Source organism: Heterocephalus glaber, unplaced genomic scaffold, assembly GCF_053883595.1.
Source record: "Heterocephalus glaber isolate CG9 unplaced genomic scaffold, H.glaber_assembly_v1.0 deba00000331, whole genome shotgun sequence".
NCBI classification, from domain to species: domain Eukaryota; kingdom Metazoa; phylum Chordata; class Mammalia; order Rodentia; family Bathyergidae; genus Heterocephalus; species Heterocephalus glaber.
The window spans coordinates 65,788,362-65,803,979 of record NW_028258142.1 but is presented as its reverse complement, the minus strand read 5'-3'; the positions used below and the strand labels follow the sequence as shown (position 1 = coordinate 65,803,979).

General features: G+C 49.1%; 1 protein-coding gene across 1 annotated transcript in view; it reads right to left on the bottom strand.

Annotated features, from left to right (window-relative positions):
* Positions 1–15,618, bottom strand: part of Rab31 (RAB31, member RAS oncogene family) — an 87,081-nt gene that overhangs the window by 30,308 nt on the left and 41,155 nt on the right. The window contains exons 2-3 of the mRNA XM_004853237.3: positions 14,556–14,635; positions 9,526–9,607 (exon numbers count right to left, since the gene is read on the bottom strand). Of these exons, the coding sequence (XP_004853294.1) occupies positions 9,526–9,607; positions 14,556–14,635 (162 nt within the window). The remainder of the gene's footprint in view (positions 1–9,525; positions 9,608–14,555; positions 14,636–15,618) is intronic.

Genomic DNA, 15,618 nt, shown 5'->3' with positions numbered 1-15,618 from the left:
TTTCTTCCTGAATAAAATCCTTCTGACTCACTAATAAAACCCAAGCCCCTTACTGTGGTGCCCAAGGCTGCAGCCACGGGGCCCTGGTCCTGTCACCAGCCCTGCTCTGCTCGCTCTGGTTGACCACCGCTGGACACTCACAAGGCCGCTCCTGGCTTCTCAGCAGGTGCCACCCCACAGCCTTCCCCTTTGTGGGCCACAAAGACTCTGTGGCTGACACATCCTGCTGCTCATCTGGAATGGAGTGTCCCTGAGGCTGGTGAAGACACAGCCTGACAGGATACCTGCTCACCCCCTTCCAGGCCTGCTGGACACTGGTGGTGACAGTCTCCACTCTGCACAGTGAGGAAGTGGAACGTGGTCAGTAGGATGACAGCCCTCAAAGACATCCCTGTCCCAGGGCTCGAAGCCGCACCTGTGGAGGGAGGCAATGAGGCTGCTAACAGCCACCTTCAGGTGGGGGACCCTGGGCACACGGGCACGGGGAGGACCCCTGAGGCTGCTCTTCGGGCTCTGGAGGGCATGGGGTCTCCAAGGACAGCAAAGAGGGGCCCTGGTTGCAGCCCGGTGACACTGTGCTGGCCTTTGGACCCTCCAAACCCTAAGACAGGAAACCTGTACTGGTGGAGGCAGCAAGTGTGTGGCAGTCAGAGGAACTACAGAGAGCAGAGGGTGACAGTGAGGAGGAAGGCCCTTGCTGGCCCTTGCTCCTCTGTGCAACTTAAGAAATCAGCCGCATAAAAGGAGAACAGAGAGGAGGAAGAGGGATAAGTAGAGAGGAGGAAGAGGGATAAGTAGAGAGAGTTCAGTACTTTCCAGAGGCAGGTAGCCCCGGGGAGTAGGCAGGATACCCACTGCAGGGCAAAGGGAGGCGGCAGGGCTCTGCTGTGACAGAAGGGACCCCGGGAGTCCAAAGCAGGGCACGGCCCTGTGACCTGGTCCCGGCCGCCTCCTGGCCGTGTTCCCTAAGGACCTCAGCGAGCCCTGTGACCCTCCTCTCCAGGCAGGGCAGCTGCATCCCCCAAGCCACTTGCTTTCCCAGGCCACAGTGTCACCACACCGTGTGCTCCGGGGACATCTTGAGCCCTCAGTGCTGGGCTCACATCCTCCCATTTCGGTGACAAGCAGCAGCCCCGAATGTCACTGTAACTCTTCCCAAAGGGGCATGGTGGAGGGAGGACGCGGTGCGCAGGAACTGACAGCAGCCCTTGGGAGAGACACCTAGGGATGAAGGCTGCACATTCACTGCCTCTGCAGGCCACCCTCTCGGGCCAGAGGGAATCCCCTAGGGCAGTGGGTCCATGCCTCGGGGTAAAATGTGGCCCCCAGTGGTGGGCTGGAGCAGGACTGGGCTGCAGGAGCCTACGAGGCAGGCAACGAAGAGCCTGGTAAGAGCTGCTCACTGGAATGCCCAAGGTCACAGTCTCCTCTGCCTTTTGCAGCAGCCCATGGCATTGAACCACTTTCCTGACCACAGATCCTGGGCGCTGAAGACAGAAGGAAAGAGAGCAAGAGCGGCCCCTGTGGTGTTTGGGAAGCCTGACCTTGAGTTCCAGGAGGCCCAGGCTGGGCCGCCCTGTGCCTCCTCAACGTGCCCGCTGGGACCATGCTGGGGGGTGCACCTTGCACATGGAGCACAGGCTCACCGATCAGATCGCCTTACCAGCAAAATTAACCGGAAGAAGATAAACGAGCACCTGGCTGAACACCCAGGGCGCCCGACCCCCTGACCACATGCGTTAGGCCATCAGCGCCCGGAGGAGGCGAGCGCCACGTTGTATCCTCCCTGGGCACCAAGGACACAAGGGCGACTTGTGAACAGTAGGCTGGAAAGGTAGCTGGGAGGCAGCTCGGCAGCAGAGTTCTCGCCCAGCGTGCGGAGCCCCTAGAGCCGATCTCCAGCATCATCACAATGAACAAAGAGGCCCAAACAACAAGCATTTATTACACCATTTCCTGTGACTTTCTGGAATCCTTGGACTACCTCACAGCTGAAAAGACTGCACGCTAACCAGGAAGACGAGGAAGCCTTTCGAGCCAGAGGATTGCAGAAAATTACCACACTGCCTTCGGCACTATGCAGTAAGGCTGGTCCTATGTGGGAGAATACTGCTGCAAAATTAAATCAGCTGCAAATAATACTGTTTTGAAGATACTCTTTCTTTCAAAGAATATAATTTAGTCAAAGATCATAAATTTTAAAAAAAGAAGCGAGGTGTGGTGGCACATGCCTGTAGTCCTAGCACTCAGGAGACTGAGGCAGGACGATTGCTGTGAGTTCAAGGCCAGCCTGAATTACACAGAGAGAGACCCTGTCTCAAAAAAAAGAATAAATTGCATTAATGGCTTGACAAATCTTAAGTGATAATTTCCCAAACATAACTTTGCTTATGGTTCTATTTACAACATTTAAATATATAGATTTACTATTTTATTCAGATTTTTTTTCCTCTGAGGTCAGCATTGTGATCTATAAGTACTTTCCAAACAGACGAAAGACAGCTTGCAACTAGCTCATCATTTATGATTTAAATCACCACTTCTAATTTGGGGAGTAGGTAATCCCAATTTAGTATACAAATATCACATAATTCTTATCACAATCCCAGCAGAATAGTTCCTTATAAAAATTTATAGGCTGATCCTAAAATTCACATGGATATACAAGGGGTCCCGTATAATCAAAACAATTTTGAAAAGAAAAACAGAATTGGAAAACTCATACATTCTAGATTCAAGACTTACTACAAAGCTACAGTAGCAAAATAATGCAATACTGGCATTATTTATAAAAAATCTAAATCAAAGGAATAGAACGAGAATCAGAAATGAAAACCCTCACATGTATGGTGTTGAAGACATTGACTGAGCAAAGAATAGTCCTTTCTCTCTTTTTTTCTTTTTTCAGTACTGGGGATTGGCCCCAGTGATGCTCTACCACTGAGATACATCCGTAGCCCCCTTACTATTTATGTTTCGTTTTAAGACAGAATCTTGTTCAGTTACCCAGGCCTTGAACTTTCCATCTTCCTGCCTCAGACTCCTGAGTTGCTGGGATGACAGCTATGTGCTGTCATTCCTGGCAAGAATAGTCCTTTCAAGAAATCATGTGGGGACAAAAACATGCAAAAACTAAAACTGCATTCCTTCCATACAAAATACACACAAACCAACTTCAAATGGATCACAGAACTGAAAAAAGAGCTACGATTACTAAAAACTCTTAGAAGAAAGCCTTTAAGTAAATCTTCATGACCTTAACTTCATACAGTAGTAGAGGGAATATAAAATGGTACAGCCTCTTTAGAAAACAGTTTTCAGTTCCTGTAAATGCTAACAGTAGAGTTACTGAATGATCCATCAGTTCTCCTAGATATACTCCAAAGACATTAAACAACACACATCCACACAAAAACTTACACAGAGCACCATTATCTATAACAGGCAAAAAGAGGAAAGTGCAGAACTGTGCACTCATGAATGGACAAACAAAAGGCAGTATATTCATACAATGGAATATTATTCGGTCATAAAAAGGAAAGAAGTACTGATCCATACTACAGTGCAGATGAACCTGGCAACAGTATACAAAGTGAAAGAAGTGCGTCAGAGGAAATCACAGACTGTGTAATTCCACTTATATCAAAGGTCTAGACTGGTCACCCTAGGGACAGAAAGCAGCTCAGGGTTGGGGAGCTTGCAGGGAAATTGGAGGTCATTCTGGATGTGTTCATGGCTTCTTTCTGGAATGAGCAGAATGTTCTGAAATGGACTGTGATGAGAGTTGCACAATTTCCAGAACCCAGTGACCTGCACACTTGAAGTGGGTGAAATGCCTGGTATGTGAGTTAGAGCGCAATAAAGATGCTTATTAGGACTGGGGATTTAACTCAGTGGTTCCACCGCCTGCCTCGCAAGCGCAAGGACCCGAGTTTGATCCCCGGTATCAACAAAAAAAAAAAAAAAAAAAAAGAGAGAGAAAAGAAAAGAAGCCAGTACTGCACATACTGATGGTCAACACAGAAACAGCTGGACAATAACATTTTTCAGGGCACGTATTTCTAACCACTGAAACCGCGGGATAGATTATGCAAGGTTCAGCTGTTTCCCCAGCAAACCAGAGAAAGAGGACAGGAAGCGCCAGGCTAGACCTCTGCGTGAGTGCAGACTGGACGAGGACGGGCCAGGGAAAGGGCCCCACACCCAGGAAGACAGAGAGTTCCAGAAAAGCACAGCGTCACTGGGCTCTCTTCCTGCAGTTTCCAACTTGGGCAGGGACGCCTCTCAGGGAAGAGGAAGTGGTGAATACTGCAATTTAAAAGCCATGGAGAGTCAAACATCATTTGTACAGTCTCGGTTTTTAACAGGAAGTTTGTGTTGGACGGAACTTCCGGGATGGTGTGAAAGTCAGGCGCAGTGAAAGGAGGCGGAGGAGTGTGTGAAGAAAGCTCAGGTTGGATGAAGACGGCTCCACGGTGGGCGGTGTGCGGAGCGGAGAGGCCGGCAGGGCCCGCAGACCGGACCTCCACGCCCTTCCCTCTGCACCTGTGCGGGAGTCAGTCGCCCTGCATCTGCCAGCGTCGCTTCTCAGCTCCTCCCGCAAGGCGCCCAAGTGTCTGCCTCTTGACTCCGGTGCCGTGGTCAGTGGGCCCGTGGAAGTGACCTGCCCACTCTCAGCTGGGCTTTCCCTGGCTCTGAGCCTCGGGACTGCCCCGGAAGAGTTTGGCCCGGCAGCTGGCCGCCGCCCTCCGTCCCAAGCAGACCCCACACCTTCAGCCTGAAGCAGCACACCACAGCAGGCTCCTCTACTCCTGTAACTCTTCTATAAGCACGATTTTGATCTCAGTGCTGGGGTCCAAATCAGGGCCTGGTCCATGCTTAGGCAAGCACCCTACTCCCGAGCTGCACCCCCAGCCCTGGAAGTATGATTTTTTTTTTTTTTTTTTTGGTACAGGGGATCGAACTCTGGTCCTTGCGCTTGCGCAGCAGGCGGCAAAACTGCTGAGCTAAATCCCCGGCCCATGGAAGTATGATTTTTTAAAAACGGAAATATTTTTTAAATTACGCACACGCGCGTGCACACACACACACACAGTTATGTGCTGATTTTCAGGACTAATAACATTATTCTGCATTTTCAAGTCTTATTTAAGGTTACTTAGAATTCTACGTCAGCTCTGGATAAAATCAGCTTACTCATGCCCATGTAGTGTTACTCAATTTGTTCTTAGTATTTTTTCATCTTCAGTGTTTTATCAGTTTTTTAATAAAAAAGGATGCTAGTAATAAATTATACAGCTTAGGACATGGCTCTTCATCCTTTTTGCCACTGTCCCACAAAATTCTTGCTCAGCACTGGGGGAGGGAGGCCACTTATTACTCTACAAATGTGCTCTCCAATTTTACCTTTTAAAAAGCATAAAATAAAATTTGATCTCAGAAGTCAGCCTTATCGGCTTCAGGTGTGCTGGCAGAGCTAGCTGAGATTTCATTCCAACCACAGAACCTCCGAGCTGGCTGGAGTCCACAGCTGTGGTTCCTTTGAAACAAAGAGGTCATAGATACAACTATCAAGATGCAGGCAGTCGACTAGGACAGACAAAAAAAACTCTGAAACTGACTTTAACAAAGTGATACAAACAATAAGATGATGTCCTTTAATATGGAAAGACTTTCAGTTAGCCTCAGTGAATCAGAACAAGAGAACAAAGCCGAAAATTTTTCCAGGATTCTGACGTTTTAATGGAGTTATATGGATTGAGGTTGTGTTTTAGTATATGTGCTGCTGAAGCGAGCACAGGATTGTGTTTTAAAGCAAAACCAGGCCGGAGATTTAGCTCAGTGGTTCTGCTGTCTGCCTCAAAAGCACAAGGTCCTGAGTTCGAGCCCTGGTACCAAAAAAAAAATTAAAGCAAAATCAGAATGGTTTGAAAACACACATCTAGAAAATGAAGACTGCATTTCCTACCTTACGACTGTACCCAGAATTCTACAATGGCTCCTGATACATTGGATAAAAGCTGCTTACTCACCTACATAGTGTTACTCAGTTTATTCTTGGTATTTCTTTCATTTTCAATGTCTTATTTGTTGAATACCAACAAGGATAGCAATAATAAATTATATAATTTGCTACACAATTCTTCAAACCATCGTTTCTATCGTTATGCTCAACACCCACCATTACTGCTGGATATTGGGATACAGGAGGTTATTCCTTACAGTGTATATGTGATGTGACAATTTTAATAGCAATGAAGATGCCACATCACCCCAGCCTAAACAGGAAAGCAAAGAGGGACATCCAAAGGGGGCCAGCTGGGGAAGCAGGGGGCAGTCTCCCCTGCCCATCACAGGTCCTGACCAATGGAATGGGAGGTGGAAGGCCGGGCTGGACAATAAGCCCCGCCCTCTGCCCTGGGACCACTGGGAGTGTGGTCCGCAGTCTCCTCCTTCAGGTCCTCCACATAGCTGGGTGTGAGTAAGGCGGCAAGGGGCAACCAGAACCCAGAACCCCCAGGATGATGGGCAGGGACCTGCAGCACTCCTCCCTCCCACCGCCCTCAGGGCCCACACCCTGCCGCACACCACACGCCGAGGAAGGTCAGGCTGCTAAGGCCTGGCCCAAGGTCAGCTGGAAGATAAAGGCCGGGCTTTTAAAAACAGTTTTGTAAAGACATTCTCTGCATTACCGGGAGCCGCTGAAAGAGCGAGCTAGGAGGCTCAGGACACAGGGACAGAAAAAGGGGAAACCAGGCTAACTGAGACTGAGACTCCCGCAAGGGGAAGGGGAGGACCCTGTTTTCCAAGGGGACAGAGGCCGGCCGGGCAGGAAGCGGAGCACTCACCGCACCAGGCCTGCAGGCCGGGCCCGAGCTGAGCGCAGTCCTCCTCTGAGGACACAGAAACCGCGTCCTTACATTGTCCCACCATTAGCCGGAGACACAGTTTAAAATTACAATGAGGAGAGCAGTCGCAGAGTCCACAGCGATGGGCAGGGATCACAATCCGCTGGGCTCCAATAACTAATGAGACAGAACTAACAGCAGTAGGCACAGAAACAGCAGCGACTTTATTTTTAGCTCAAACATTAGGCAGCCGTCTTTACAAGCACCATTAAAGCCGACAATGGTCTGCCGAAACAACTGAAAACTTTCCGTCACCGGAGAGATGAGACTCCATCAAAGGACACGCGCGAGGCCCGCCGAGGAGAACCAAATGGGGCCTTAGAGGGCTTGGGGGTCAGATGAGCCAAGGCCCCTGTGGACACGGCTCACACACTCTCCGAAAGCCTACATTCAAAAAACATGCACCTGAGCTTATTATCCGGAATTAAATCCCTCTTCCCAGAAGTATAAGGGAAGAACATCACTTCCATAGAGCCGTGCCTTGCACATAAAACACTAATACTCTAGGGCCGGGAATGTAGCTCAGTGGTTCCACTGCCTGCTTTCCAGCGCAAGGTCCCAAGTTTGATCCCAGGTACAAAAACAAAACACTAATGCTTTAAAAAATGAAGCATACAGGCCTGGGGTGAGCACTCACCTAGGAGGTGCAAGGCCCTGGGTCCAAGCCCCAGTTCCCCACAAGAAAGTTACGGATATATTAATGCAGTCACAGATGTCTACAACCTCCAATACTCGAATAGTAGGAAAGCAATTTTAATTGGAAGTATGATCAACTGAAAATTTGCCATTGCTACTTTCCTTTGAGACGATAAATGTATCAAATTAGAGTAATGAGTTTGGCACATTCCCAAATGTCATCCAAGGCAGTCCAGGTTCTGAATACTATATTTTATTTATTTATTTATTTTTGGTACCAGGGACTGATCTCGGGACCTTGCACTTTCAAGGCAGGCAGCAGAACCACTGAGCTAAATCCCTGGCCCTCTGAATACTATATTTAAAAAGGTAAATAAAAACTACTCTATTCAGAACACACAGACATCGTCCTTAGGGACATTATATTATCAAATGAAAACAGCAGGTGATGAGGAGCTACAACCCCACTGACAAAAATTATCAAGGCAAAAGAGACAGCTAAAAATGATCTAATATAGACAGTGGAAATGTCTGCAAAGTGAGGCTTTGCTTAACTTTCAACCATATGGCTTTTGTACGAATTTCCTATCAAAACGAAACTCTAAAGCTCAGGCGTTGGGCGGCTGGATTCCAACTTCAGTCTTATGCCTCAGTAAGTTGTGTGACCTGTGAGCCTGGGTGACCTCACCCAGGGGCAAACACCGACTTCACTGCCCAAGGTAAAAGAGGAAGCAAGACAACCTCTGCTGCAGTTTATGTAATGATCCCAAAACAAAACCAGCAGGCCCAGCACCTGGGGTACTCGGGCTTGTGTGCAGAGGCCCTGAGTCGCCCCCGGTGCACTCTGTGCCCCAGTGCAGCAGCAGGGGGGAGGTGCTCTATTGACGCTACCATTTGTGGGACACAGAATTCAGCCGATTTAAAAAATTCTTCAACATGCCTTGACCCACAAATACTAGAACTTTAATTTTACCAAGGGACACTGTAAAAAATGATAACTGTAAAAGCTAACATTTGATTTATGAAGAGTAGGCTCTGAAAATTCTAGATGATCCTGGACCCCGGACCCTTCCTTTTGGACAATGAAGAGGATGATTCAGGGAGCGAGAGAGGTAGGGTACTGGAGATGCAAAGAGCTGCAGCGAGGAGGTGGGCGGGAGGTGAGAGGTGGTGTCATTGTGCCTAGGGCAGGCAGAGGTGGCATTTGGGGTCAGAAAGGAGAGAGTCCCCCAAGTTCTACTCCGTAACTATCAAGCTGATGAGCTTCCTCAGGCTGAAAGCTCCAGGCGAAGACAGCCCTGGTTTATCTCCGCTCCATTCACCCGGCCACCCCTCTCGGCTCTGACAACAAGCACTACACTTAGTACACAAACCTCCTCTCGGGATTGCTAAAGACATGAGCGGCTCAATAGACAATCTTCTCCATACATATTTTCAACAAATGAAGAGAACCCAGCATAAGCGAGAACTCATCTGCTGTTTCTGGGGTCCCCGCACCCAGCCCCCCCTTCAGATTTCCCTTGGGGAACTAAGCTGGCCTGGCTTCTGGCCGTGGGGCTTGGGCGGGGCTGGTGCCAGCCGCTCCGAGGCAAGTGGATCACCAGCTGTACCAGCGGAGGCTCTAGGTCCTTGGAACGCTGTTCTGCACCAAGGGCAGGGTAGGGGAGGGGCCCAAACCACGCGGGTCGGAACACAGGTGGCAGACAGAAGTCTCACGCTGTTCGCTCCTCCGTGGGGACGCTGAGGGGCTGGGATGAGGCCGGCAGTGGCTTTTGGGGCGTCCTTGCCGCTCGCAGGGTAAGGAGGGAGGGAGGGAGCCACGGAGGTGCGGCCGCCACTGACTAAATGGAAAGGAGTGAGTCAAGGCACAGGCCTCCCTCCATCCTGCCGGCGCAGGTCCTCTCCGACTGTCCTCCCTGCCACCGGGCTCGCGCCCAGGCCGAGGAGCCCACCGCAGGCGGCTCCAGCACGCGGTACTCACCCGCTCCTGCCCAGCGGTGTCCCAGATGAGGAATTTGTGAAGCTCGTTTCCACAAGGTACAGTTTTGGTCATGAAAGAGGCCCTGCGAAGAGAGTCAACACCCACGTTACCTGCGCTCCCGAGACCAGGGTCGCATGGGCTCACGGCTCACCCCGCACGACGCCGCGTCTGCGCCCAGCCCAGAGCCACGAGCGGGCTTGACGGCTCTGAAGTGAGACCGCCCCGAGGGGCGGCAGTGCGTCCCTGCCTTTCTTCGTAGCCCAACTGGAGGCTTCAAAGGAACCACAGAACAGAATGCACTCAAAAGGCTTTCCAGAAACAGCACCACTGGCTTTAAGGCCACGCCCCAGATCTGAGGGAGAAGCGCAAGCTCGGCCACTCCGAACTCACTGCTATGACAGTTCAGGGTGAGAAGGCAGCGGGGTCCGTGGCACGTTACGGCTGTGCCTTTGAGTGGCACACAAAAAAGTCGCCTGCACATTTACCTATGCCGACACAGTCCACCCAACCCTTGCAGCAACTAGCAGGGCACCATATCTAAAGCTCAACCTGCCTGCCTAAAAGTAGGGACAGAGAGTAGTAACAAAAGCTGATGCTTTCTCTATTAAAAAAAAAAAAAAAAGGATAGAGTTTAAAGTTTCAATAAATTGTGAAATACTTGGTACTTTCTTTTTTGCACCTTTCCTCTTACTAAGCATTTTCTTCAAGCTCGTGAAAGATGTAAAAATCCAATACAAGGAACGGTTGGTAGCCTTGACTTTTCTTCTATGGGTTAAAATTTCCCACTCATTAAATAGCAAGTCTGCCCAGTAGTGGGTAATGTTTAATCGGAATTTGATCACGAGGAATCAACCAGGCCACTGCAGAACAGGAACACTCTTCAAGACAGCCGGCCTGAATATTTCAAATCAGCCAATGTCACGAAGAGCAAACCAAACAAAGGCGAAGGAGATTTTTCTAGATCTAGATGGAGAGGAAAGAGATAAAACGACCAAATGCAACATATGAGCCATGAGTGTATCCTGGATTTGGAGAGGCGGCTTTAAGGCTGTCTTAAGGACTCCTGGAGAGGGGCGGGGAGCGTGGCCCACCCCAGAGGCTTGCCAAGCAGCATGTGTAAGGCCCTGGGTTCGAGCCCAGCACTGAAGAAAATAAAACACAAAAAGCAGCACCATTGGAGAGCTTTAGATTGGGACCACATGTGGGGGATCATCGGTGAATCAAATTCACCTTCCAGGCATGGCACGCTGTCCTCACTGTGTTCTTATCTCAGGACAAAGGACGCTGGGGTCTGAGGGCCCACGGGGCCCACTCCGTCCAGCGCCTCGTCACAGATCTCCTTGACTGCACACTCTCGAGCAGGAGGCAGCCACAGAAGTCCCAGGCATGAGGGCACCGTCCTGCGACACCTCCACAGCGTCCACGCACACCGAGGTCACCCACAGGGCTCTGCTCTTTGACCCACACCCACACCCAGCGGCACAAAGCCTGGGTGTCTTCCTAAGTGATTTGATCCACTGCGGTGAAAGCTGCGTCTCTTCCTTTGCCTCTGAAAGTGCTGAGGGCACACATTCCAGACCACGGGTAAGAGCTTTGTATTTCCCCATTAGAACGCAAATGTAGATTTCACAAAAAATCCATGTAAAAAATGAAAATAAAGAAGGAAATAAAAATCAACTATCTCTTATCATCCATGGTCATTGCTAATAAGTTGGTATATGTCCTTCTCATTATTTTTACACAACTTTGACCCTGAAGATGGATCATACTTGACATAAATTGTGGTTTCCTCCACTTGGCATATCACGAACATCTCATGTCTGCGAGTAGAGATCAGTGTCATTATCTAAAGTGACAGAATATTACACGCCACGCTAGGGATTTATTCAACAGCCCACTGATGGACGTTCGGGTACCAGGTTTTCACTCTCCGGCAATGTGCTTGCACTTACATCTGTGTCCTGGCACAGACGCCCACACTTAATTCTTCAAAGTGAACAGGCTCTAATTTTCGCTGCAGATGCCAGGGGTCACAGCAACATCCACTCCTACGGCTGTGCATAAAATGGGCTTCTTGCCAACCATCAGCTATCTTTCTGATCTTTTCCACCGTGAGAGGCAGAAAATGACATTTCATTGCTGTTTTTGATAATGCTCATTAGAAGTCCAGACATTATTTTTGGTGCTCTTATTCACTTGTATCTTCCTCTGTAAATCTCTTCTTGTGACCTTTGCTCCCTGTTGAATCTGGGTAGTCACTCTTTTCTTACTTGTTTTTCAAATATTTTACACTAACCTTCTGTAATTATATATATATTTATTTTATTTGGTACTGGGGATCAAACTCAGGACCTTGCACTTGCAAGGCAGGCGCAGGGCCGCTGAGCTAAATCCCAGCCCCGTAGTAACATATTTTAAATAACATTTTCCAGTTAATCATTGCCCTTTTACTTTGCCTATTGATTTCTTTTCCCATAAAAGCCCTGGAAAATTTTATGTAGATAACTATACCAACTTTTTGTGTTTCTTTTTGCTGTGATGTAAGCCAGATTTCCATGCACGCTTCAACGTACTCCAGGTACTGGACAGCCACCATACTAACCTTGCCCTGCCAAAGTTCTCCTTGGGGTTAGAAAATAAAGCTCATGCCTTTAAAATATGAGAAACAGATTTTTAGAGCTGAAAAAAAGCACAAAAAATCCAGGCCAACACCTTCACAAGCAGGTAAGGGAGGAAAACTTCTAAGAACCAAAGCCTTCGTCCCCAGTCACACTCCGACAGCACAGTCAGGAACTCTGCACAAAACCCCCTCGGCTGCGAAAGAGGCCGACTCCTGCTCTCGGGCACACAGAGGCTGCGATGGGGCCAAACAGGAATGGACACCACGGAAGCCGCCGGCAGCCCAGGGCGCTGCGAAGACACGGGCTAACAGGGCAACCCTGCACACTCGCACGCACGGCACATGCAGGAGGTGAACTGGAGACCTGTGCAAGAAGTCCTGGAAGCAGAGTAAAGCTCAACCTCGCATGGCGAACACATCCACTAGGTATCATTGCCTCGGTGGCCTAAAACTCACAGTGTGATCCGAGTGAAAAAGAATCAGACATACAGAGGAAGAAGACTGGGAGAAAACACGGCAGATGTTTTACAGTGATTACCTCTGGGAGACAGATCGTGGGTGATTTTTATATTTTTACTCATGGTTTTCTTCATTTTAGGTGCTTATCATGAGTATATCGTACTATTTTTTTTTGAGGCAGGGTCTCACTATGCATTTCAGGCTGGCCTTGAACTCACTAGCAGCCCAGACTGGCCTTGAACTTGCAGCAATCCTCCTGCCTCAGCCTCCCGAGTGCAGGGATGACAGGCGCGTGCCAACACACCCGACTATACTTCTGTAATCAGAAAAATATATGATTTTTATCATGGTTTCGAAGATTATGTGACCTCGGAAACTGTTCAAAATACATAAAGTACAGAAGAAGACCAGTATATATGTGTTCTTATTTTGAGAAAATCTGCTTTTCAGATTTCAGGGAGACACGACCTGTGCCCCCTACTGGCCATCAGCCCCAGGCCCTCAGCTTGCAGTGTTTGCTCCACCTCTGACCACACCCCACCCCAAGTGAGCTTTGTAACCAGAAAACTGAGGCTGTAATCTTGGCTCTGTCAAGGACACACGTAAACAGCCATCAAGAAGAGTGAGGAAACCCTCCCGGGAATCATTTATTAGAAGACCCACCTACACAGCCTGCGCTTGGGACTCCACAGACGGGTTCCATAGATGGAAGAATCTGGGATGGAGAGTTACTAAAATCCTGTGGCTTCACTTTTTAACTTTATTCCACCTGTTTCCATACGGTCTGAATTTTTTCATAATGAATATTACAATAAAAACTAATACAACTAATGATACAGTTTTCATTAATGCCTTTTTAGATAAGTTTTAGTTTTACAGAAAAACTGAGCAGAAAGTGCAGTATTTCCATATAACATATAATTTTAGTTTGGCAGTGCTCGGGAATTGAACCCAAGGGCTTTTCGCTGAACTACATCCCCAGCCCTCTATTTATGTATTTATTCACTTATTTAACTTTTTTGAGACCGGGCCTCACTAAGTCACTAAGCTGTGAGGGCTGGGCTCAAACCTGAAACCCTCCTACCTCAGCTTCTCAAAGTATACTGAGATTACAGCCATGCACTACCATGCCAGGGGTGATTCAAAAACAACACCCAAATCACCAAAATGCACTTACTGGAAAAATCACTGTCAACTGTAGTGTAGTCTACACTGCAACCAAACCCTAACCCTGCGGAAGCTGGTGCTCGGGCACCCAACACTAATGCTGCCGCCCCTGCCTCTGCCCGGGCCTTTGTCCCGCTGCAGCCGGAGAGCCGGGGCAGGCTGACTGCCGAGCTAGAGCACAGACAGGTCTCTGGGCTGCGTTTAGACTGCCGCGCATGGGGATCTGCTCACAGGCCCAGCTCAGCCCCAGACCTAGCAGCCCCCGGCTCAGCTTTTTCTACGCTCACCACGGACAGAGAACCACCTCTCTGTCCCTCTCACCATACAGGTTTCCCCAAGTACACAGACACACAGCCCCCTTCTGTGCAAACAAACCACTCATATAGCTCAGGATATCTTCAGAGTGGAATCGAGCAAGGCCCAACTTGCAAAGTAAGAAGCAAGCGTGGCACATCTGGCCAGGCAGACGGACAGGAGACAGGGAGAGGAAGAGAGGAGAGCACTCGGTGTCACGGTCAGGGTCTAGGGATGGGACGGCCTGCCTCCCTCTCCCCTGCCCACCCTAAGAACAGCACTAGGGCTAGCGCTCCTGGACACAGGGAGATGGCCTTGGGCTGCAGTGGGGCAAAGGTGGCTTGGAAAATATGACCAACGGGGACACGAGTGGGACGTACGGTCTGGAGAGTCCTGCCTTCCCGGCTGGGATGACAGCAGTGGCCTTCGGAAGGCTCGGCCACAGCGACCGCCCAAGGACCCCAAAAAGGAAAAACACCCAGCAACTTACCCGATGGTAGGGCTGATGTTGTGGTCAAAATGGTCCTGGACAAAGCGACACACGATGCTCGACTTTCCAACCCCGGTGTCCTAGGAGAGAAGGAGGATCAGCCATGATGATCGGAACCCAACCCTGACCCAACCTGAACGCGAACCCAGAGGACAGGACTGGCCACTTCCAGTTGATGCAACTAGGGGCGGAGGAGCAGGGAGGGGTAGTTCTCACCAGTATTTTCTATAATTTACTCGTGCTGCTTTCACAGAAAGCAAAGATTCAGAGACCTATTCCACTTACATACAATAATTAATCTAGAGTGAGCACGCTTACAGCACATGTATTTCCAGAAATCTGGAAATGAGGGGGTGTGGTTCAGGGACTACACATAGCAACACACTGCTTTGATAGAAACAGTTTCAAAAGTTTATTAGCACTCAAAAAAACACAATCTGTTTCTCTAAGTATCACCCTGTAAGACACAATGAATTTTAATTTCTATACTTCTAATTTAGACTCTATATTTTCTCTTTAGACTCTGATGGTTGGATAATAACCTCTCATTTTGCTTAATCCTCTAAAGGTCTTGTCTCAAATCTTTCTCTGTTCAACAATTCTCTAAAGCTGATTAGGACAGCGGTCCAGTTACACACTGGAAATTGAATACATGTGTTAATTTCCACTCCCTTCCTGAACACTTGCTAAGTAGTTTAGGAAATAAAAGACACCAATTCTCAAGGTCAAAGAGACAGAAGAGAGCACCCCCAGCAAGTGGTACCAGGCAGATGCAGGAGGATGGCCGGTGCCCGGGAGCAGCTCGGCTGAAGACAAGGCCCAGCAAGGAGGGAGGCAGTGGACAGCAAGTCACTGTGCCTGCGAATCCCAGGAAACAAGGGCCCACTGCAGGCTGCACACAGACTTACCCTGGAGTCCCAGGAAAAAAATGGAAAGATTACCCTCCAGGAAACCCAGGCTTGGAAACACCACAGGCGCTAAGGGAGGGGCCGGGGCAGTCCTCAGACCTTGATACCCACCACAAAAAGAACAGGGGGCTATTTTAAAAGATCATTCAGGAAAT